Here is a 23,364-nt window from a genome sequence, read left to right as displayed (position 1 = left end):
CAGAGGAAAGATCTAGCATACTGTATTACAGATTTCACAGGGGGGGGATTAGGTATTTTTGCTAAAGGTCAAGGTGGTCGACATATTAAAGCAACTAAGAAACAAAAACTGCAGATCTCCACTTATTCTTCCATATTTGCCTCCTGTTGGCCAGGACGGAATAAATTCAAGCATGTGTGGCAACAGGATTGGTATTTTTTCACCACTCTTGTCTACGGTATACATCATCTTGGTTCAGCGCTTCTAAATTTTTGACCTTATCAGTAAGGCCATCACATTAAGCAGGAACATATACCCTTTCTTTAATTTCCTGTAGCCTATATTATTTCAGAGTTTACACAAATAAAGCTATTTCTTTTGTTTGATTATATATCATCATATTTTCCTGAACTGGTACATTCACCTACATGGACTTCTGTACTTTCTCTGTTACAATTACTGTCATTTTTAGTTATGAAAGACTTATTTTTGTAATCGGGAAAGAGCAGGCTATTGTTAACAGATATCAGTTAAAATCCCCACCCAGTAAAAGCAGCATAAAAATAAGTTAGTAGGTCTACTAAATCCAAATTGATTTAATCAATAAGTACATTTTAAATAATCGATCACAACAGAGCAAAACAGAACACAAATTGCTATGTTAAAAAAAAAAAAAGCAAAATACAAAACAAACAACAGATGGAAAAAATGAAGACTAAAAGCAACATCTCTACTGTACATTTTTTGAACATTTTAATTCTTAGTAATAAAGGCTATTCATTTTTATCATGTTCCAGTATCTTATAAGGCGGTGCAGATGAAGCTTCTTCTGACACGACTGGCAGGGTGGCCATTGTGTAGATTTCTGATAAACTGTCATTGCTTTGTAGAGCTCCATAGGAAAATGAGCTTCCAAAGTCAGGTTGAATTGCACTTCCATTATCATGCATGTTACTCACACCTATAGAAAAGAACAGTACATCTGATTAGAACTTAGACAACTCTACACTGTGTACTGGCTGCATGCAACACAACATAAGTTACATATAGAGGGGGGGAACGAGGGCTCATTTCAAACTGGACAAAAGCTGTACTTAAGCATTAAGAGCACACTTTGTGTATCCAAACATTAATGCACTCATGGTAATTATTTTTAAGCTGTGCGTCTGTTCCGCCCAGGTCATTTCAAAACTGATAAACCAGAAGTACAATTACCACCGACAGGTCATGGTTTCATATTTTTTTTTTAATAATGAACAAGCTTTTATTTCTTTTTTTTTTACAGAGAACTGGAAATGATTAGTGCTTTCTATAGTGTTACATGCTTCCATTTTTTTCTAATGTCTGTTATGAAGCTCAGTAGAATTAAATCAAGAGATATGTTTTTGTGAGTGATTTATAAAAAAAAAAAATTTCTATAATGAAAAAATGTTTGTTTTAGTTATGGTATAAATCATAGACAGACTCATCATAGAAAGTCATATGGTCGACAGCCCCAAGGTCGACAAGGTCTTAAGGTCGACAAAGTCTTAAGGTCGATATTCAAAAAGGTCAACATGGTCAAAAGGAAGACATTCAAAAGGTTGACATGGAAAAAGGTTGACATGAGTTTTTAATGGTTTTTTTGGGGTGTCTATGTCGACATAGGTCGACATGGACACTAAGTGTACCGCGTCCCCTCGCATGGCTCGCTCCGTACGTCATGCTTCGAGCTCGGTGCCTTGCTGCACACTATTTTATTCTCCCTCCACGCCTAAGTGGTGGTAGGACATGAAATACTGCCTGTCAGTACGTCGGCTGAAAATTTTGTAAAAAAATGCATGTTGATACTTTAAACCCTGTCAACCTATTGTGTCGACCTTTAACTCTGTTGACTTTTGAACATTAATGGTCAACCATATGACTGTCTATGAGGAGTCTCTCTATGACCAGTCTGGATACAGTTTGTTTTTTTGCCTCGATTTTGATGTTTTGTCTGACATGCATGTGAATTTTTTTAAACTGGTAGAAAGGAATAAAAGACTGCATTGAAAAGGAACTTCCTGTATTTATACCCAGTAAATGTATATAAAACAGATTACATTTGGAATCTTCCACTGCCTCTGAGAACTACCCATACTTGCCTACCCGACCCTTTCCATGCGGGAGAAAATGCTCTGTTCCTGAACTTCCCTGGTAATGTATAATTGCCAGCACCTGTGGTGAAAAACACCTTTACCTAGCTCCCCACAGGAGATGGCAATCATACATTACCAGGAAAGTTCAGGAACAGAGCATTTTCTCCTGAATGGAGAGGGTCAGGTAGGCAAGTATGGAACTACCACCCTGCACTGAGGGGTAAATGTAATCATGTGTGAGAAGCTGCAGGTTCTGGAGTTTGTGGAACAATGGCCATATTTGTAAAGCGGCAATTATTTACTACGCTAAACCAGGTTGGTTTTGCCTTGTAAATGGTTGCTGCTTTAAAAATAAGAACATTCCATCACCCTATTCCATTAACCCCTGACCGTGAGTCATTATCACCTATTTTCAATGCCAAACCTCATTAATATTCTTGTAGTTAAATGCAATCCCAGAACAGTACAGACTGTTGTAGTAGTATATGGGGGACCAACTACATGCAGATGAGTCCTCATACACAGGAGATGCATGGTGTGAGCCAGGTCATTAAGTGTGGCCTCTATTTTGCTTAAATGTGGATTTTAGTTGCAAAAGCGCAACGGAATCTGCTGCGCTAAATAAGAAACTGTAAATAAATAAATAAAATAAAATGTAACAAAACCACTTCATGAGACTGCACGGATTATTGCGATGTGCAACACGTGTATATCGGTTTGCAACAGAGTGGTAATGTGAAACACAAATGGAACTTGGCATGGTAAAAGGTACTACATAGCACTTTGCTTGACTGAGACTAATACCTCTTTCACACTTACATTTTATCCCGGGTTTTTGCACATGAACGCGCATCAACCCGGGATTTAGCTTAGTGTGAAAGGGTCTTGAAAGAATATCCCGGGATGAGCATTCCGGGATTTGTACCCAGGTCCTGACCTGGGTAGATTCCGGAATCGAGCCGGGATGCGATCAGTGTGAATGGTCCTGTACCCGGGATCGGGTACACAGGACTTTAAAAAAGCTGCTGATTGGAGCTTTCTTGGGCTCATAAATGCTGATGTCATCTTTCAGAGCACTGGAGTCCACTTCTAATGACATGCATATGTATCTGCAGGGATTTCCCAAGCTCAGTGTGAATGGGGCTGTCCCGGGGTCAATCCCAGGTCTTAGTGCAGTGTGAAAGGGTACATTCCCAGGAAGCGTCCGGGAACACATTCCCGGGTATGACCCGGCTGTGTAAGTGTGAAAGGGGTATAAGCTGCACTATATGGAAGGTAGAACAAAGAGTTGCCCAGGACATGGCACAATAAGGGATGTTTAGTGTGACTGCAGCCATAGTTTATTAGCACACTAAATGCTTGTTGAGTAATTTATTCCAAAACCATGGCACAATAATACAAATACAGTATTGGCGTGATGTTCAGGTACCATATGCTTCTGACCATGTAGTATATATGAATCAAATTACACTGGTACTCTCCACCTTTTTATGAAGGATAATATAGGACTGGTGCTATTGTTATGGCAAGTAACTGATGCTTTACCTGGCATGGAATTAATGGCAACATAGGGTTCAAATGCTTTTGTCTTCTTTCTATTCCTCGTAATAAGGAATACACCCAAGAAGGCAATTAGGCACCTTGGAAGAGAAAAAAAAATCAATAGGATTACACTCAAGCAACTCAATCCATTTTCATTAGTCATTTTTGCAAGGTATGTAAAAAAAATAAAAACAATATTTTTGCTGGAAGTCTAGAATGAAAAAAAAAATGATATGTAAATTTAAGGAAATTGTGTTTCTATGACATCATTAGGGTCAGTTGTGAGGTGACGTGAGGGACATATTCACTTGGTGAATTGGTCTTGCCCAATGTTCCCTCTAATTTTATGAAGGCTGTGTGCGGCAAAAGATTTTGGCTGTGCAGCTTTGGAAGAAAATTTAAATTTGTATTCGTCACTTATATATAACTGGAAAATGACGTTCAGCATTTGTGTTAACTTTACTTAAAAATGATATTAAACATTCACAACACAGCAGACAATGTAGTTAAGGGATGAAACACACATTAATTGAGTCCACAACTGCAAAAAGGGGACTACTGCTGCTTTGTGCGCTCTGTTGTAATGTCTGTGCGCATGCTCGTCGAGTTGTGTGCGCGCACACACGCGCACAGCTTAGAGGGAACACTGGTCTTGCCCACAAATAATTTGACCACCAATCCAAGGCACGTCTGCAAGTGCCCACAGTTTGGAAGCCATTGCTCTACACATTCAGTAAAGCAAAAAAAAAAAAAAATAATAATTGTACTGTCCCCTTTTGAAGGATATAAAAACAGAACAATTATGTCAGGTGTGACTAACTACAATTATTCAATTATATGACTTTGAACTCTATTAAAACCGTATTGTTGTCACATATCAAATATATGTACCATTTAGGTAATTAGTATTCCTACTGTGCATAGTCTTTATATATGCTTATTGTTTATCCTTACTTCTTTTACACATCAGCCTAATAAAAGTTATATTATAACCTATCTAGTCTTTAAGAACGCCTCTTTATCAAGTTACATTTTATTTTTCCACCATCTTTGGATTACATATCAGTTTTTGCTTCAAGACATTCACAGCAATAACCCAAATACAAATTATAGGCAGCACCGTTTAAAAGGTAATTATTACATTTGGATACTTACCCCAAAGCAAACATACATAGATGCAGGACATCTTCGTTGCGAAAGTCAATGTAAAATACTGCACCTAAGATGATGAAATAACATTACGCACCAAAGAGTGTAAAGAGTGTAATATGAAGACATGTATACAATAGGGCAGTTTCAGTTCACTGTGAGCTTGCACTGGTACAATTATCTGTATAGTGACTTCAGCACATAAATGAATCTGCCCAAAGCAATTTCTTATTTTGGTATATTCTGCGTTTGATCACAGGCTTGGAGTCTTCAGAAGGTCTGCAAGGCATATCTGGGGCCCTGTGTTCCACAGTAATATTACATTAAGTACTGTATGACAGTGGCCTGATTCATGTATTAACGGACTTCCATACTCCATTTCTTTACCCAACATAGGGCCTTTTTCAGACAGTTGCACTTATGCAAAACTATCGGCATTAGGCTAGAGGAGGGGGGAGTAACCCGTTCGCTGGATCCGGGGCTGTTCCAACAAAATTTAGTGGGCACATCGCTAAAGTGTGAGCGCTTCGCTATATAATGGAAGTGCTTGCATATTACCGGCTGCCCACGGCTGTGAAGCCAGACACAGGCTGGCCAGGTTACGTATCGCAGCTGCTGTGTGTGACATCATGCAGCAGCTGCAGCTCGAACACTGTTGGTTGAGAGGTTGAGATACGCCTGCACTGTCCGGAATGCTCCTACAAGACGCTTGGTCTAGGGACGTCCTGACAGTCGTGACCCTGGGACTGAATACCCCACTAACTGTAGCATATTACAATATACTCATCCACTGTAAGCTTACCTGCAGAAATAGAAAGTGTGGTAGAAAGTATATAATTAACACTTGCAAGTAGCGCAGAGTCATAAAGCTGAGCTGCCTGGCTCAGAAATCTGCAAGATAAAATTTGCAAACAGACTTAAAACAGCCACTCATAAATGTAGATTATATATATTATATTTAATTTTTCATTCATTCAATTTTGACTTATGGCCACCCAGATACCCGACTTACCCAAGATGGCACAAGCAGTTTGCTGAGGGTTTGGTTTCCTTGGCCTCACAAGCTGCCCTGTGCCTGGCAGTCCGAGTAAGGTCAGACTTCCTGTCGCAGAGGAGCATCATGGTTCCTCCACAACTGCAAGCAGTTTTAAGCAATCGCAAATACAGGCAGGAGGTGGTATTGCTATGGATCAAATATAATTAGCTGCGGCTTATCTTATGTGATCCATGCTGAATCAGGCCCAGAGTACGCAATGAGGACTGAAAAAGCATGCAGCACCACCTAGTGGGGTTTTGCAGTATAATCTGGAACTACTGTTACCTGAACTGGAGCAAGGACAAGTCATCTAACAGAAGAGATCATGAAGCAAGCATAGCAGGGACTGAAGTACCACTTCAAAAACAAACTAATGTATGTAACAATTACATTCTGTTCAAAATTAGACAGCATTATGATTGAAGGCAGACTGACCAATGACAATTTGACACATACGAATAATTAATGAAATTGAATAAGGTATAAATGTGCCAGAGAAAGGGGGGTGGCTAGGCAGTGGAGGAAGTAGAGGTACACGTGTGGAGAGGGGCTGGAGGTGTCCGGTAAAAAAAAAAAAAGGAGGGAAGAAGGAGAATAGAAATAGAACATTTATATATATCATGGAGGTCAGTGGCACTCCAAACCAGAAAAATAATTACTCCATACCACAAATTTAAGAGCAAAATGTAAAGGTTTTAATGAGCATTTTTGTCAAACCATACCATATGGCTTAGCAAAAACTCTCATTAAAGCATTGCATGGAATGATTATATTTCTAGTCCAAAATGCCACTGACACCCTAGGTATATGTAAGCAGTGCACAGTGAAGCGTGGCTCACAGAGGGCACCAGGCATGTACTTTAATTGTTACTATTGATTGCCGACTCTTGGACAATATATTACATAGGTTCTGATTAAAACAAAGTGTACAGTAATACAGGCTTGAATGTAACTACTAACAGAACCTGTATATATCACAGATGTCCAGGATTAAAGGGAAGTTTATGGTTAGTGCCGTTACTATGATGGGTGACCAAAGGCTCTGTAGGCATAGCATACCATTGCCCGCACTTCTGGCTTGCAGGGTGCATGCAACGGCATCACATATAAAGAAAACGGGTCAGCACATGGCACCAGGAGCACTTGTTACTGTGCTGAGTATGGTGACCTTATATATTAATCATTAAATTGCAATTTATGATAAATGTTAAATTGATAATAAAGTTGTAGTCCTTCTATGCTTAATATGCACAAATAGACCTTTTCGTTTTGTTATAGGGGTTCCACTATGATGTACTGGGCTAGAGATTGCTTTGTTTTGGCTGTCACTTGCATTCAGATTTTGACAATTCTTCCCAAGCTAATTCCCAAACTTTATTAGATTATGAATTTCTGTAGAACTTTATTGCCAAGTGCCAATGGTTTACCCCAGGAAACAGTTATCCCAGAATAAGGGGGGTATTCAATGTCTGTCGAGCTCCTTATTTTTGTCGAGCTTTGTTGTTTTCTCGACGAGAGGTTGGTTATTTATGAGGTCGCCTATTCATTGTCTAGTTTTCTCGACTTGTCGAGCAGAGCTCACCTGATTTTGGTTTTCGGTTTGCTCGACTGTCGAGTTGAACATAACTCGACTTGTCGAGTTATTTTGGGTAAAATCTGTCGAGATAATTCCTGCAGCCTATTCAATGTCAAAGAATTCACCTGACCTCGACTGTTTGAAATCACTCTTCCCTCAAATTTAACTCGACAATTATTTCTGTCGTGACAAGGGAGTTTCTCTTGTTGCATGTTCATAAATTGTGTTAAATGTATATGCAGGATTGTACTAATGTTTGTAGTGCTTATCTTGACTTCTGTCTTTGTGATATTTTGCTAAATATTCCTCTTTTGATTAACTTTACATTTGCTGCATGTTTATATGGTATGCTTTAACCCATTATTCCATTGTCAGCATTGGTTTTCAGCTTGTATTATTACGCATTTGTTTAAATTATTCCATTTGGCATATAAGAAGTATTATCTTTTTTTCTGCTCACCTTTCATGATCACTGTGCTGCATTTTGCCCATTGAAAGTCTTCTGTATACATGTCTATTTATGTCTACTTCTGGTTTGACCAAACACCTATGTTTAGGTCCCTTGTATCCATGCTGGGGCAGAATTACTCAGGATACAATGTTTGTTTGTTGCCATTCTTTTGTTTACTACTACAATGCAATGCAATGCATTGCAATTTACCTCAGAGCTCTCATTCCTGTACTGAGACTTCAGGGAGATACCAGCTTTGTGCAGTCTGCTGATTTGGAAATGGTTTTTATAAGAGAATTTTCATTTTTAACAAGATATCTACTTTAATATAATTGACTATAAAAATGAAGCCTATCTCTGACAATTGCCACTTTCCTCTCTAGGGGAGAACTCGACTTGTCGAGCAGGGGAGAACTCGACTTGTCGAGCAAGGGAGAACTCGACTTGTCGAGCTAAATTTTCAGTTAGCAAAATGAGAAAAACACATGCAAATGCTCGACAATTCGGACTGTTACTGGTGGGATTGAAATTACAGTTTGAATAGGCGAGAACTCGACTTGTCGAGCTAAATATTCATGTCGAGCAAAACGAGAAAAACAAATGCTCGACAATTCGGACTGTCACTGGTGGGATTGAATACCCCCCAAAGACGAATTAAAATGAAATCGTAAAAAACTATTTAATAAACATGAGATACTTACGATGCTTGTGCAATGGCAGTAGCCACCAAACATACAAACATGATGTAGAAAATGGGGTATCCCAGCTGCATGGTGCCTTGTATGGAGACAAGGATCATACCAGCTAATGCTTTTACAGTGACAACCGTTATTGAGCCTAGAATAAAAAAAATAAATAAAATATTTCAATGATGCACACTGTGGGAAAAAAAAAATTATACAAAAATTTGGTACATTCCTTGTACTCCTTTCCCACTGCCACAGAATTTTATTTCCAGTTCTACCCGGGTCGCACCTCAGTGGAAAAAAGGAACCTTGGAAAGTAACCCAGGTCAGTGACCCAGGAAGCACCAGCAAAAACCCAAGTTTTTGTGGTAGTCGAGATGTAATCTAAAATAATATGTACACAACAACACAATATGCTGGGTTATTATTTAAAGAACATTTTAATTGATTAGATCGGGTGATTAGACTAATAATTGCAGAGTTGAATGCTGGAAACTGTGTGTTCTGAAATCGTATGATTGTTAGTAAAACTGGAAGGACTATCCCATTGTTTGTAAAAATGTTCCAGGTGTATACACTGCTGTAAGCCAGCCATAGACCAGACCAACTATTATGCAACTAAAATGGTACTCTATAGACCAAACCGACTTTTTCATCAGACCATCCAACCAATTTACTCAGTAAAACACACATGCATATGTCAATGGCCACAATCTACTAAGGGCTATGGGTCAATCCACATTAGGTCGACATGTGAAATAGGTTGACACAAGCCAAGCATTAGGTTGACGTGCATTTTTCCTGATTTGTATCTTGAACGTCGACATGGACATTGTCAAAGTGTACCACATGCGCTCACCATGCTTTGGAAGTGCCCCGTTGCGCTCGGCACACTATTTTGGTAGGGCACAAAATACCGCTTGTTGACACGTCAGCTCAAAACAAAAAAACAGTAAAAACTCATGTGAACATTTGGGGGGTATTCAATCTCCAGCCACTATTCCCGAAGGGGGAAATAGCGACGGGGTTATAGTCAATGGCAGTCGGGCCTGTTCTGCCGAGAATGGCTGTGGATTGTTCAGCTCACGGCTGCAGCTCGATGATCCACAGCCGTATCTCATGGCTACGCCCCCTTTTCGGAGTTCGGCAGGCGGGACATTGAATCCTGCCTACGGAATCACAGTCAAGCCAACCGAGAACAGGACAGGGTCACAGCTGTCGGGCCAGCCCAGGATCGAATATACCCCATTGACCTTCCCATTGTCGACACAACACTGTCAACCTGAACCATGTCGACTTATTTCACGTGTCGACATGCATTGACCGTATCCCTTAATTAGTGCCTTTTGTAGAATATGTATGCCATTAATAAAGTTGATGGAGCAGTAGAGCAAAAACAGTAGCAACAGTTACCTAATAAAGCAACCAGCAGTAATATGACGATCATGTAATTTACATTCTTCTGTTTGTAGTAATAGAGCAGGAAACAAAAGGCAAGGATTTCTATAAGCTAAAAAGAAATAAATTACTATTAATTCATAGCAAGGTGAACATCATCAAAAAAGAAAAATATATATATATATATAGCAGCTAAACTGCAAATAAAATATATACAACTTTAGTATTATTTCAGCATGCATTTGACTATATGAACAGTGGTTGAGATAGAAAGGGTATTATAAATATCGCTCTCTATGTAAAGAACATAGAAGAAGTGCAAATTTATTTTGTTTTGGAGTCTTGCTCATGATCCGAAAGCCATATGGTCCCAACACATACAGTTCTTAAACAGTTAAAATACAGCGTAAAGCAACATATCAAAACGTACCAAGTGCTTTAGGGTTCTTTGTTTTTTTGTAAGTAAACACAGGGATGAATACATAAAAAATGTATTATCCCTATATAAAGTACATTACTAATCCGGAGTTCAAGATAGTCAGTCTCATGTGAAAATATAGAATAGAAATTCTGAAACAGAATGCTAGGCATTCAGTTATGTGATCAGACTGATCCACATTATGGGCCCTAATTAACCCTTTGAGAGCAAAGTTAATTTGCCAAAATAGGTGGATGCGGGACCATTTGTCTACAACAAGAAGATAGACAGCCATTAGGTCGACACCATTAGTTCGACAACTCAATAGGTCGACATGCCATTAGGTCGACAGTCAAAAGGTCGACATGGTTTTTTTTTACTGTTTTTTTGACCCAAATGTCGAGACAGTCGACATGGACACAGTTTGAAGTGAACCGCAGCCCCTCGCATCGCTCGAAATGCTTCGGGCACACTATTATAATCTAACTCCACTCCGTAGTGGATGGTAGAGCATGAAATACCGCCTGTCGGCACATGTCGGCTCAAAAAACAGTGAAAAAAAATCATGTCGACCTTTTGACTGTCGACCTAGACACTGTCAACCTAATGGCATGTCGACCTAATGGCTGTCTTATCTTCTTGTTGTAGACAAATAGTCTGGATACCAAATAGGTGTGAAAATTGGCAAGCAAACATTTTTAGTCATCATAATGGCCGGTAATGTTTACCTTATAGAGGAAATATAATCTTATTTTAATTTATATAACAATTGTACACTACGCTGGCATTTTTAGCACATAAAATTGCACATCTCTCACAGAGATGTTAGCACTCAAAGGGTTAAGAGGTGGTCGCTGCTGCATGCGCTTAAGTCTGGTGCCAGAGTTGCGACTGCGATTATATGCAAATGCGCCTCAATATGCAAGCCATAAAGGACACCCACTATCAGCATCTGTATGCTGTAACACTGCTGATAGTTCTAGACAGTCGACCATCAGCCCACTACTTTGTGCACTGTTGAAACGTTCGTCTGTCCTATGGCAGGTGCAGTTTCGCAGTTTGAACACAGTCTCTGTGGAAGCAGCTCCGCATCTCGGAATGTAGCGGTTTTCCCTAGTATACTGTGCCACTCCAATAACAAGCGCAAGACTTCAGCCACCGCCTATTCACCGCACATCGCTTTGCCTCTCAATTCTGATACCATCGGTCCCGTATGCAATAGCAGCTTTGTGCATACTCTCTAGCTAACATATATGCTGTAGGATTATCTGAATTTTATACACATAACAAATAGTACAACTACATAAACATGCGGCCTGCATGCGCCTCCTGACTCCGGCTCTACAGACTAGACTTTGGTTTCGTTATCCAGTTATGTTCCCTAATGGTTATGGAGAGGACAGGTAATATAGCTATGGAACATACCATGTACAGCAAAAAAGGCCAGCTCACTAAATGTTGGACTATATTCTCTCCGGTCATCTTTTCGTGGCTGTTAGGTCCAAATGTAATCAGCAAATATGTGCCAATGATAGCCAACCCGCAGCCTAAAAAGGACAAGATATAACGTCCTTCGGGAGGATGGAGAGAGAACACACACACATATATAATCAGAGATGGCCAGGTTAGTTGAAAATGTGTTAGTAAAATATTCATGTAATGAGGAAGTCGTGGTAAAAGTGAATGAAAAAGATTTTTGTTCACAATAGAGAACATAAATAAGTTTTGATTAGTTGAAAGAGAAAAAAAACCTGATTATTCATAATCAAATATTATTGCTAAAGCCCATGCCATGCATTATCTCCCAAGATGTTTAAATAAAGTACATACACAGAGCAGGGCATAAAATAGTTACTTCTTCCTATTAGTTTGACACTCACTGCCATTTGTCAACTCGCTGGGAACAGAATGCTAATGTGATTATACGCATGTCCTAAAGCAGGGCTGGGCAATTGCGGCCCTCCAGATGTTGATGAACTACACATCCCAGCATGCCTTTCATCAGTTTCAGCATGTCCACATAGCAAAACTATTGCAAAGCATCCTGGGATGTGTAGTTCATCAACATCTGGAGGGCCGCAATTGCCCAGCCCTGTCCTAAAGTGTATGCATCTATAAGATCAAACTGCTCCAGTTTGGATATGGGAGAGCAGACCCAGACATCATACAGAGTCAGGCCTTGTGTATATGTCTCAAGCGAGTCAAAAACACACTAGTTTAGTTAAGGGGTTTTATGTATAGATGAAACAAATGGTAAATTGGTCTGTGTGCACAACTGCAATAAGAAAATGAGACCAAACATATATAACTGTATGCACTTTAGGTAGTTTTTTTGTACACATCTCTTAGAGCATCAGTTCTCAAACTGTGGCTCCTGACCTTCTCAGAATGGAGTCGTGACTCCATGTTGCTGACCATCAGGCTGATGACTTTTCTAATCTCAGCCAGTGATTCATTCAAGGAGTCTGAAAAATCTGTTGAGTTGTTTATTTCAGACTCCTCCCATCAGTTTGTGCCTCCACAATGCTGCCATGTATGTGCGGTCTGCTGACTACTGTATGGCGACCATTCTGGGGCAACTTTCCTGTAATTATTCTTATTGTCTGATGGGTTCCCAGAGCAAAATAGTTTGAGGACCCCTGTCTTAGAGCACTATATTGGAAACTATAACATACTATTCTCAAAGGCTAACGAATCAAGCTCTTACCATCATTTATAGGTTATAATTGTGCTCATGAATAAATTAGATTTTCCAAAAATGTGACTGGGAATACACGGGGTCTGATTCAGTATATCTGTGCAGACTGTGGTGGTAAATACTGCCTGCTTTTGCATAGACACCACATATACTGGGCAGCTTTAGTTTAATACTGCAATTTAGATTAGATTAGATTTTGGACATTCCCCTCTCACATCTAAATCTCTGCACATCACATGTGTACAATTACTGCCACCTCAGAATCATCCATATTATGCTTTTTATTCTTAATTAGTTTTAATGCATGCAAATTAAAAATACAGGTCAGATGAACAAAGTATAGTATTACTGCTATAAATGTTGTACTCACTCAGGAATTCCTTTGGTTTCCATTTTTCTTTAATAAATATAATGCCTATGATTGAGCTAGCTGAGAAGGAAGAAAAACAGGTCACATTCAATTGGGATAAGGAGCATCTACGTTGACCTTGTCCAAGTTTGAAGGATGCTTGAACAAACAGAACACATGGCAGAACTAGCAACACAGATGAGCCAAAGTGAAATGGTTCCAGGAACAATATGCACAGACAGATCCAATTGATGTCTTGGAGGCTTAGAGATTTTAGTCCATCCAGAATTATTGTTGCACAAGGATAAGTTAAGCCAGTTGGCCCTGACTATTGCTATAGGCAATTTGAGCAGGAAAATGTTAAATAACACAGTATTAAAGCAGAGCTCTTTAATTGCACAGGCAAAAATAACCCCTAACATAATAAAACTTCAAAGACGTCAATACCAGCACTTGAACACGCCATTGTTTAAATCACTATAAAGGAACATGTGTGGATCTCAGTCTGGTTTAAGGGAGGTCAAACAAAATAACTCCAGAAATACGATAAGTAAACGGTTAATATTTGCACACACAGCAGTAAAGACCAATCTGTATGGTAGAACTAAAGGCCGCCATACACTATGCGATTTGGCCCCTATTTTACCCGATCCAGATGGATCGGGCAGTGAAATCGGACCAAATTGCAGGTTTTGACACCCGGTCCGACCCGATGCGCGGTCCCGCATCGGGTCAGAGTCGGGACGTCAGACCGGCTGCACATAAGATAAATCTTATGTGCAGCCGTGGGGACTCTGAGGACGCCGGCGAGGGAGGGGGGCGGCAGGGGGAGCCGGAGCAGGGAGCTGTCATGCTCCGTCCGGGAAGGGGGGGGGGGAGACACACGCCGCTAGTAGTGCGGACGCTGCGGGGGACACAGGCGGCAGTGACATAGAGCCGGGCGGGGGGAGCCGGGAGCTGTCAGCACTGAAAAAAAGCCCATACAATGAATGGGCAGCCTGTGATTGGCTGAGCGCTCTCTCAGCCTGTCAGCAATTGGCTGAGAGAGCGCTCAGCCAATCACAGGCTGCCCATTCATTGTATGGGCTTTTTTTTTTTTTTCAGTACTGACAGCTCCCGGCTCCCTCCACCCGGCTCTATGTTACTGCTGCCTGTGTCCCCCGCAGCGTCCGCACTACTAGCAGCGTGCGTCTGTCCCCCCAGCCGCCTTGCAGCATCCCCCGCCCGCCACCTCGATGTCCCCGGCCCCCCTGCTCGCTCCACATTGCAGCTCCCCGGGAGTTGCAAATTAAACATCGCATGCGATGTATCATTTGCAAAACTTGGCACATCAAGTGCCAAATCGTGTGTCCCCCTCCCGGGGAGCTGCAGGGGGAAATCAGGTCCGACTTGTCCTTAGGACAAGTCGGACTAATGTATGGGGGCCTTAAGTGTTTTTGCTCTATTCAACAGGTGGTGGCACTTCTGTAAGCCTAATCAAAGGTGTTAGTAGAGACAACACAATAAGAGGTGAGCCAGACAACATGACAGCCTTTTAGACTATTGCACTCACCAACAAGAGAGACGGCACTAAGAGGAACAATAAGAGACAGGGGAGCAAAAGCATAAGATGAAAACACAGCTATCTCTCCCAGTATCATCAGAAAGAGACCAAACCACCACGTCTTCGTCTTGAAGTATGAACGAGGGTCTTTGGAGCCAGCCAACCGTACATGGCTGTATTTCTAATAATGAAAAATGTGGTTAGTTATAACTTGTACTCCGTCTTATTACAAGCAACAAACCATGCCTGTTAGAAGGGAATAAAGGATAAGGTGGTCTTAATATTACAATATTGGTTTGCACAGGAGGCAAGCCTCTATATTCTAAACTGAAAGGGTGGACCTTGTTTTATGGCAATAATAGCCTAAAGTCATGGTTCCAATTCTTCTGAATTATGGCCTTTAAAAAACTAAATATGCTAAAAAACAAAATGTGATTATAACAATTGCCTAGAGCTAGGTACACACACTGCGCAATGGGAACCCACGCTTGTATGTCGGCCTTACGGGCTAATATATCAGATCCTGGTTACACATCAGATTGAGCTAATAAAAGGACTGAAACAAATATGTCATGTCTTTCATTAGTATACACCAGGTTGCATGAGATATCGCCCAACTGGCCTTGCAGCATGGCCCACATATTGGGCATACACATTGAAGGTTATGCCCCATATGTCCTTCTGATTTGGCCGGAAACTACGTATCGTGCCGATATTGCCTTATGAATTTGCTAGCTGTTAGATAGGCCATTTATTAATTGTTCACTACTTGGTATAAACAAAAAGATATACCATTTGTGTTGATATAACTACAATGTGGTGTTGTAATATTGTAGTATTTGATGCCTTCGATAAACATAAAATGGACCATGTTTAGATAAAAGAAAAACAATAAATAGCTGCTACAGCCACTTCTCCACGGTTTGAAAGATCTCATCATATAGATTAAAAACTGAATCTTATAGGCAGTGAATTTCAGCCTTCACCTGTTTGTACAGCCCTGTAAAGGAAACATGATCTACTTCTACAGTATTGTGTTGTTCAGAAACTTGGTAAAGTGTGCTAGAGCCTAATAGCATGATTATATTAATAGCCAAGAGGCCATCTCTACCTTGCTGAGTAAACAAAGTAGTTGTATGCTTTGCAGTTCTCTGTAATTTAAATGCCTCCAGGGGTTACGTGAGTTACAGAGTATGAATTATTTGTTGAATAAAAGATTCCCTTTGCTTCAGTTACTACTGTACATTTACACAACTTGCCTTTGTCACATGACCGTAACCTAGGTTAGTCAATGTCAATCGGCCCATTCCTAGATTCACGCTCATGCCGTTTCTGACCGGTTCTCTCAAGGTGCCCAAACACTAGTAAGATTTATCTTCAGATCTGGCTGGTTGGAACAAAAACATGGTTATGGAGGAGTGACAGTTTGTCAGTTTTACAGCATTTCCAAGCAAATGGTCAACTGTCATTTGCTGTCATCCATAACCATGTTTTTGTTCCAACCAGCCAGAATTGAAGATAAATCTGCGTGTGTATGGCCACCTTAATCAGATAATGCCTTGTAAAACCAATATATATACTAAACTAATTGCCTCTATTACCCCAGCTAGTAGCAGAAGAGTGGGGTTCCTGAGCCAGATACTGGCGATGCAGCTCAGTGTGTCTGATGTATGGTCATGATCATCAGTAAAAAAAAAAAATCCTTACCTGTAGGTTTAGTGCAATACTGATAAGTAGATGTCCAAATATGGCCAGTAGAGATCCAATAAGATTCTCCTGAAAAAATAAAACGGACCTCTGTTTGTTATGACTGCATTATGGCTTGCAGTTTCTTCCGATTGTATGTTTGACGCTACCAGAGCAGCATAATCTCTAGGTTCTATGCTTTACAAAATGGTCTGTTCTTTAAACACAAAATGTTTACTATTAAATAATTATTTTTCTGAGGTTACACAAGAGAATTGTGTACAGCTCTATAAAAGTAAAATCCTGGTATGTCGTTGAAAAGGGTGAGCCACGTTAATAAGGTTGACAATCAGAAGGGAGGCAGAGTGATGTTGAACAGTCATGTTACTAATGCAATCACCAGCATATTAACCATGTCAGCTGTACAACTCTAAACAGGATGCTTGTACCATCATACAATGCTGAAGACTGCATTAGTAACACGATGGTATGCCCCATTCAACATCATGCCACCGCCCGCCTGATTGTTGACCTTGTGAAGGTCAACAATACGATAACGTGCCTGTTTAACAGTGAGTTTAAGTGGCTAAGGTGGGAATTCAATAACCGGTGACCATCTCCTGAGGGGGAGATGGCCGCCGGGCCCTATTCAATGCTGTCTTCCCTGACAGCATTTAACAGGGGAGCTTGGCAGAACGAGCCTGACTTCACAAGCAGACGGGCTCGTTCTGCCGACAACGGCTCAACAGCCATGACCCCCAGACTGAATACCCCCCCTATGACAGCTTGCACACTGTAACAGAACAATTATTTTTTAATACAATTAGGATTTTTTTTTAACTTCTGTAATTCATTCAAAAATAATTTACAATAACTTAAATACACAATACAAGACAGGAGAAGATTTGCTGGACTTTATATGTATAAATATTCTAATGCAGCGGTTCTCAAACTGTGGGTCCTGACCTTCTCAGCATGGGGTCGCGACTCCATGTTGCTGACCATCAGGCTGATGACTTTTCTAATCTCAGTCAGTAATTCAAGGAGTCTGAAAGAACTGTTAAATTTTCTGTTATTTTAGACTCCTCCCATCATTTTGTGCCTCCATAATGCTGCCATGTAGGTACTGTCTGCTGACTACACGTCATGTGATGACCTTCTACATTCACTTGCTGGGGTCCCGTAATTATTTTTATTGTCTAATAGGGTCCAAGAGCAAAATAGTTTGAGGACCCCTGTTCTAATGCATACCTCCCAACATGACCCATTCCAGGAGGGACAAGATGCTCTGTTCCTGGACTTCCCTGCCAGTGGCAGTTGCAGAGGTGAGGCTGCAGCAAAGTCTAAAATTCAGATAGTGGAGCCCCAGCAACTGCCACCCCAAACACCACAGTCCAGGACACCGGCAGGTGTGGCTCCCCCTAATTTTAGACAGTGGTGCAGTCCCACGTCTGCAACTGCCACTGACAAGGAAGTCCAGGAACAGAGTATCCTGTCCCTCCTGGAATGGGTCATGCTGGGAGGTATGCTAATGTTATGGTCACAAAGAATGCCGTCCATTAGCAAAGCACTCCAATAATATTCATGGCAAAGTAGCAATGTATTTAAACTTTATTTCACTGCAGTGTGTATTGGAGAGAAACCTTTCCTGTAGCTTTAGGTGCCTCTTTTAAAAAGGCAATGGATCTCCCATGAGACCCCCTGAAATAGTGCAGTGATGAACAACATGATCTATCACACAGAACTTGTACAAGGTTTCCAGTCTTTCAATGAAAAGGTCACAATTGTACTCATACCGCAGAAACTCTTATCAGCGAGTACTTTGTACTGTGTGTCACCGAGCTAGATTTGCATAGATGTTACAACACAGCATGTGAGTGACACACATCCGGCCACCACATGACAATACCTGAACCCTGATGGAGAAGATTACCTATTTCTTATATTGATTAGAAATCTAAATTTCTCACTGCAATCACCTCACAAATCCATGCAAATGATAAAGACAATGGGGGTTCTTCTGGTTGATTCGCTCAGATACTTGCGAGTGAACCAGATCCTGCCTTGCGCATGGTGGTACGCCGGCTCACCATTCGCAAGGCTTGTACATTCGCACTGGCTGTGAATGGATGCTTTACATAAACATCCATTTGCATGCCACTGGGATACTCCCACAACTGGGCGTTCCAGCAACACTCAGTTCACCGTGGCCACTTGCACCCTGTGCAGATAATAAACATCACGCTCCCATGCAAGCGCACAAACCGGAATAACCCGCTCTGTCTCTTTCTATTTGTAAAGTGCTACAATTTATTGTAAACAATGATATGATAAAGATTCAAAATGAAAAGAAAAAATATTCATGACATCACAGAATTTATATAATAAAGAAAATCCTTCAAAAGATGTTGCATTGTGGGATTATAAAAGACATCAATGGATATAGATAAATATGCAAAACGTGCTCTCTGGAAACTTTACCTTGTATGAAAAGTAATGATCGACAGGTGTTTCTACAGTGGTGTATACCAATTTATCGATCACAACTGCAGGGACGACAGTTTTCTCCATGGTCTCTCAATATGTGTCCCTTTTACTGTATCTTCAATTCCAATCGCAAAACATATATTCCGGCCCTCATACAGAAACACTCCTGACTTTTCATCATAAATTCTTCTTCATATGTAGCAATATACAATGACCCATATAGGCATCTTGTCCTAACAGATGAACACATCAATAACAAAAATTTACATTATAGTTATTATTACAAATAAGTACATATGAAGTTATCTATTATATGAATTGAAGGAAAGACAGTTTACTGGTAAAATGTAGGCAAAAATAATTATTAAATGCAGGGCAACTGCTCAAGAAAGAAGTTACCATCACCATTCTATAGACTGTCAAAGCATTATTTGATGTTCAGAAATGGAACACAGAAAGGCCAGACACCAATGCAAATTTCAAAATGGCTCCACCAGATTTTGCCTAGGTCTCTGCTTTCTTCGTGTCCATGAGGCACAAGCATAAACTCAACCCCATCTGGATAGGTTTCTGGTATATATGACTGGTCAGATTCAAGTTGTCCCCACAACTGGATTTACCTAATCTGAACAAAATTATTTCACTCATCTCAATGTATAGTGGAAACTTTGGCATCCCGGTGGACAGATAACAGGTGTTGAGATTTTAGCACCAGTTAAAATACCAATGCTGGAATTCCAAGTTTGCCGGTTAGGGTTAGGCTACATGGTGGGGAGATGGGGGGGGGGGGGAGTTTAGTAGAGCACCCCTGTTGGAACTTTAGGCAGTCAGGATTCTCACTGTCGGTATCCCGTACCCACTCCTGTAGATGCCTCCATTATAAAAGCCAAAATCCAAGTACTTTATCGTAAAAGGCAAAAGCTTTGTATCCACTCCTACTTTAAAATGCGCGTTCTACAACACGGCCCTCGCACTATGCTTACCACTAGTGCTCATGGGCCCTTATTCTGATTGGTGCGGCCAGAGCCGATTATGCGGCCAGGACCGTGCGTGCGAAACCCCGCCTTCCATACGGATCGTCAACTCCGTCCGTATGCGGTAAGAAGCTGGCCGAACGGACCGCACGTGTATTTTTCACGGAATACGCCTCCTCCATCTAAGGGAACCTCCCCCATCATTCGATGGTCGCAGACCATCGAATGCAGGACCGAGTGCTCCACCAGCTCCCGCAACCTCAAACCACACGGGCATTTTTCCGTGCAAAAGCAGGGATCTGGGCGGGCAGCTGACATCCGGCGATGTCATATATCCGCCCCCTACACGTGCATCACGGCCGCATTACCATACGTACGCCCAGCGTTTTCATGGGAACTCCCATGAAACGCGGGGTGTATGCATATGGTAATGAGCCCAAATAGCCCTTCACGACCCTCTCCACCCCCTGTTCGGAGTGTTCACATATCATGCGGGATTTGGCCGTACGCCCCGCTCGCACATGCGCAGAGACGCCTCTGCACATGCGCAGACACAAAACATCGGCGGCCCGAACGCACGCGGATATATCCGCACCGATCAGAATAAGGGCCATTGTCTTTTGTCTCATTCCCTTTAGTGACTCAGGCAATGTAAGTGCATCCATAAGATGGATACAGGATCGCTGAGAGATGTTGTGCCTTGGCCTGCAACTAACCTCTACATGTTTTCTCTAGCAAGTTGTTGTCCTACCCTTTCCCCTGTACTTGTCACGATTTGCATATGGTTTAGGGAAATGTTGGTATTTATGCTTTCTAGTGTTCGATAATGTGCAATGTATTTATGTTGTTATCTATATTGGTTACTGTGTTACATATTGTGTGGAAGAGGCATACATTTTGTGGTGCCTAAGAAATAGAAGATAGTAACTGTAGAAATAAAAGTATTAAAAATGGATACATCGGGGCAAAACCCAAGCTTTCAAGCACCTTACCACTTTATTTGCTAATACCCAGTCATATTCAATTTCAATGGTATTTACAATTGCAAGTGTTGTGGAGTATTAGGTGATACAACCTTGTATCTTGTATTGCTTTCACATCGCAAATGGCGTTTCACACCTGGGATTTGGACATAGGTTTGTCCCGGCATTTGCAAGGTTAAGCTCCCACAGTGACCCGCCAATGAGTCAAGTCGCTGACATCATTGGGAGGGCAAGGCAGAGCATCACAGGGGGTATTTTGTGCTGTGTGAAAGGGGTATTATATCACAACCTTTGTTACCAGAAGTGTTTAGGATTTTTAAATGTTTTGGAGTATTTTCACACCAAAATAAGATTTCTTGGGCGATGGGACACAAGCCTAAACACAAAATGCATTTGAGTTTCATTACACACATATAAAGTTATATTAATATTTGGGTACTTGTTTCCTAGAACGGCCACAATCGTGAGTGATCGTGGCTCTTAATTAAGGGACACGATCCTCACGATGTGGCCGATTTTTTACAATTTTTTCCCTTTGATTGACAGAAATCGGGTCAATCGGTCGGTCGCGACCAATTAAAATCGGCCGCGATGCGACCGACCGATTGACCCGATTTTTCCATAGACTTCAATGTTAAAAAATCTTTTAACATTGAAATCGGGAGGATCTTGTCGGTCTTGTGCCATTATAATGGCACAAGATGAGATGGACTTGATTAAGTCCATCTCACATAGGGAAAAATGATAAAAAAGGTGAAATGGGCCAATATGACCCATTTCACATTTTTTATGTGCCCGCCATGACCCCACGATAGACGTGAACCCGAAGCGTGGCGAGCGCAGCGAGCCCGCGAGGGGCGGCGGTGCGCGTCCTCCGACCTTTTCATTCCCCTACTATCCACTAGGGCGTGGAGTGAGAATAGAATAGTGTGGCGAGCGCAGCGAGCCACCGAGCCCGAAGCGTGGCGAGCGCAGCGAGCCCCGCGAGGGGACGCGTATACCTGTGAAGTTATACGCGTGCGCTCGCCACGCTTCGGGCTCGGTGGCTCGCTGCGCTCGCCACACTATTCTATTCTCACTCCACGCCCTAGTGGATAGTAGGGGAATGAAAAGGTCGGAGGACGCGCACCGCCGGCGCTCGCCACGCTTCGGGTTGACGTCTATCGTGGGGTCTAGCCCACTTAGTAACATTTGGGGGGGCAATTGAAAATAATCAGGTGAAAAAAAACACTGCCGTTTTAGAGCTAGTTTATGTTCTTAATTATATTACTTTGTTGTTCTTGGGACTGCACCCTAAGATACTGCACCTTTCCATGCAATCAGTCATCTTCCTTCACATGTGAACAATTTGTAAACACCATACTGTACAGGGTTTCTACGTATATTACTATACTAACATCACTAAGTAGAAGTGTACACTATTCTTACAATCAGTAGAAAATAACATACAATAACGAGTTTCAGCGGCACCAAATGTTATACAGTCATCCATCACACTACAGCAGTGGTCTCACCTGTAAGCTTCTAGCAGACACTCACTAGCTACTGCTACTGCTATTCCACCAGCGGGCCCGTCAAGCTACTTCCTGATTGGTTGCTGTAGCCGTCCATCGCAATGGTCAACAGAAACCTAGTAGTCAGTGTGAGCGAAAGGTAGGTTCCATTGGTGCAAAGCGAGAGGGAGGCGGACACTAACTGGGGCGGAGATCCAGGAAGTGGGGCAGCGGAGTATCTGGCCGAACCGGTCACGCCTTGACGTCATCGATGATCTCATTACACTATTTACACTTACGATATAAAACCCGGCGTAACAATAAGCGCATTATTATGTTACGCCGGGTTCTATCGTAATTAGATCTGGACAATATTACTACTGTGTTATGTAGCCGGTATCACCGTCTTTCAGAAGCTCATTGGTTGTAGAATGAGTAATATTACTTTGTATATAACCCTCCAGTAAGTGCGTGGCTGTAGGATTGGTCATAAATACTGCGTTATTTAGACGGTCATAAATATTGCGTTATTTAGACGTCAATACTAAATCCCCGCCCTTGTGGCTGTGCCGCGCCGGCGCTGTACCTGCTGCGCTGCCTTCTCTGGGTGTAGTAAGATGGCGGTATCCTGTGCCTACTTCCGCGGCTGCGCTGGTTATGGAGTTGCCAAGTAACTAGTATACACACACTCCTGCTGCTATTGTGCCATGTGTTTTTATAGATCAGTTACGCAGAGAGCAAGGTAACTATCCTTACCAATATATCTAGCAATGCAATTATGTGTGCCTATCTTTAGGCT

At 41.6% G+C, this 23,364-nt stretch overlaps 2 protein-coding genes across 6 annotated transcripts in view; one reads left to right on the top strand and one right to left on the bottom strand.

Annotated features, from left to right (window-relative positions):
• Nucleotides 1-547: 547 nt before the first annotated feature.
• NIPAL3 (NIPA like domain containing 3) lies at nt 548-22,876 on the bottom strand. Of its 2 annotated transcripts, none has more exons than XM_083173611.1 (12): nt 22,587-22,876; nt 19,110-19,348; nt 16,650-16,718; nt 14,952-15,123; nt 13,421-13,480; nt 11,778-11,899; nt 9,950-10,046; nt 8,552-8,687; nt 5,590-5,678; nt 4,794-4,857; nt 3,642-3,736; nt 548-940 (listed from the first exon to the last, which is right to left on the bottom strand). In XM_083173611.1, exons 2-12 carry the CDS (start codon nt 19,197-19,199, stop codon nt 753-755), a joined length of 1,182 nt encoding a protein of 393 aa, XP_083029737.1. In that variant the 5' UTR covers nt 19,200-19,348; nt 22,587-22,876; the 3' UTR covers nt 548-752. The 2 variants fall into 2 exon arrangements, with proteins under 2 accessions (XP_083029737.1, XP_083029736.1); XM_083173610.1 differs by having other exon boundaries at nt 11,778-11,923; nt 22,587-22,873.
• The window catches only part of STPG1 (sperm tail PG-rich repeat containing 1), a 68,564-nt gene continuing 67,993 nt past the window's right edge, over nt 22,794-23,364 (top strand). Inside the window, exon 1 of one of the 4 annotated variants that reach the window (XM_083173616.1) lies at nt 22,794-23,307. The gene's annotated coding sequence lies outside the window, so the exon portion shown is untranslated. Of the gene's footprint in view, nt 23,309-23,364 lie in introns of all 4 variants that reach the window. The other 3 variants (XM_083173613.1, XM_083173614.1, XM_083173615.1) reach the window with 3 other exon arrangements.

The sequence above is a fragment of the Crinia signifera genome, chromosome 2 (genome assembly GCF_055691185.1).
Source record: "Crinia signifera chromosome 2, ASM5569118v1, whole genome shotgun sequence".
Taxonomy (NCBI): Eukaryota; Metazoa; Chordata; class Amphibia; order Anura; family Myobatrachidae; genus Crinia; species Crinia signifera.
Note: the sequence above shows the minus strand (reverse complement) of the source record. Positions and strands in the feature narration are given on the sequence as shown.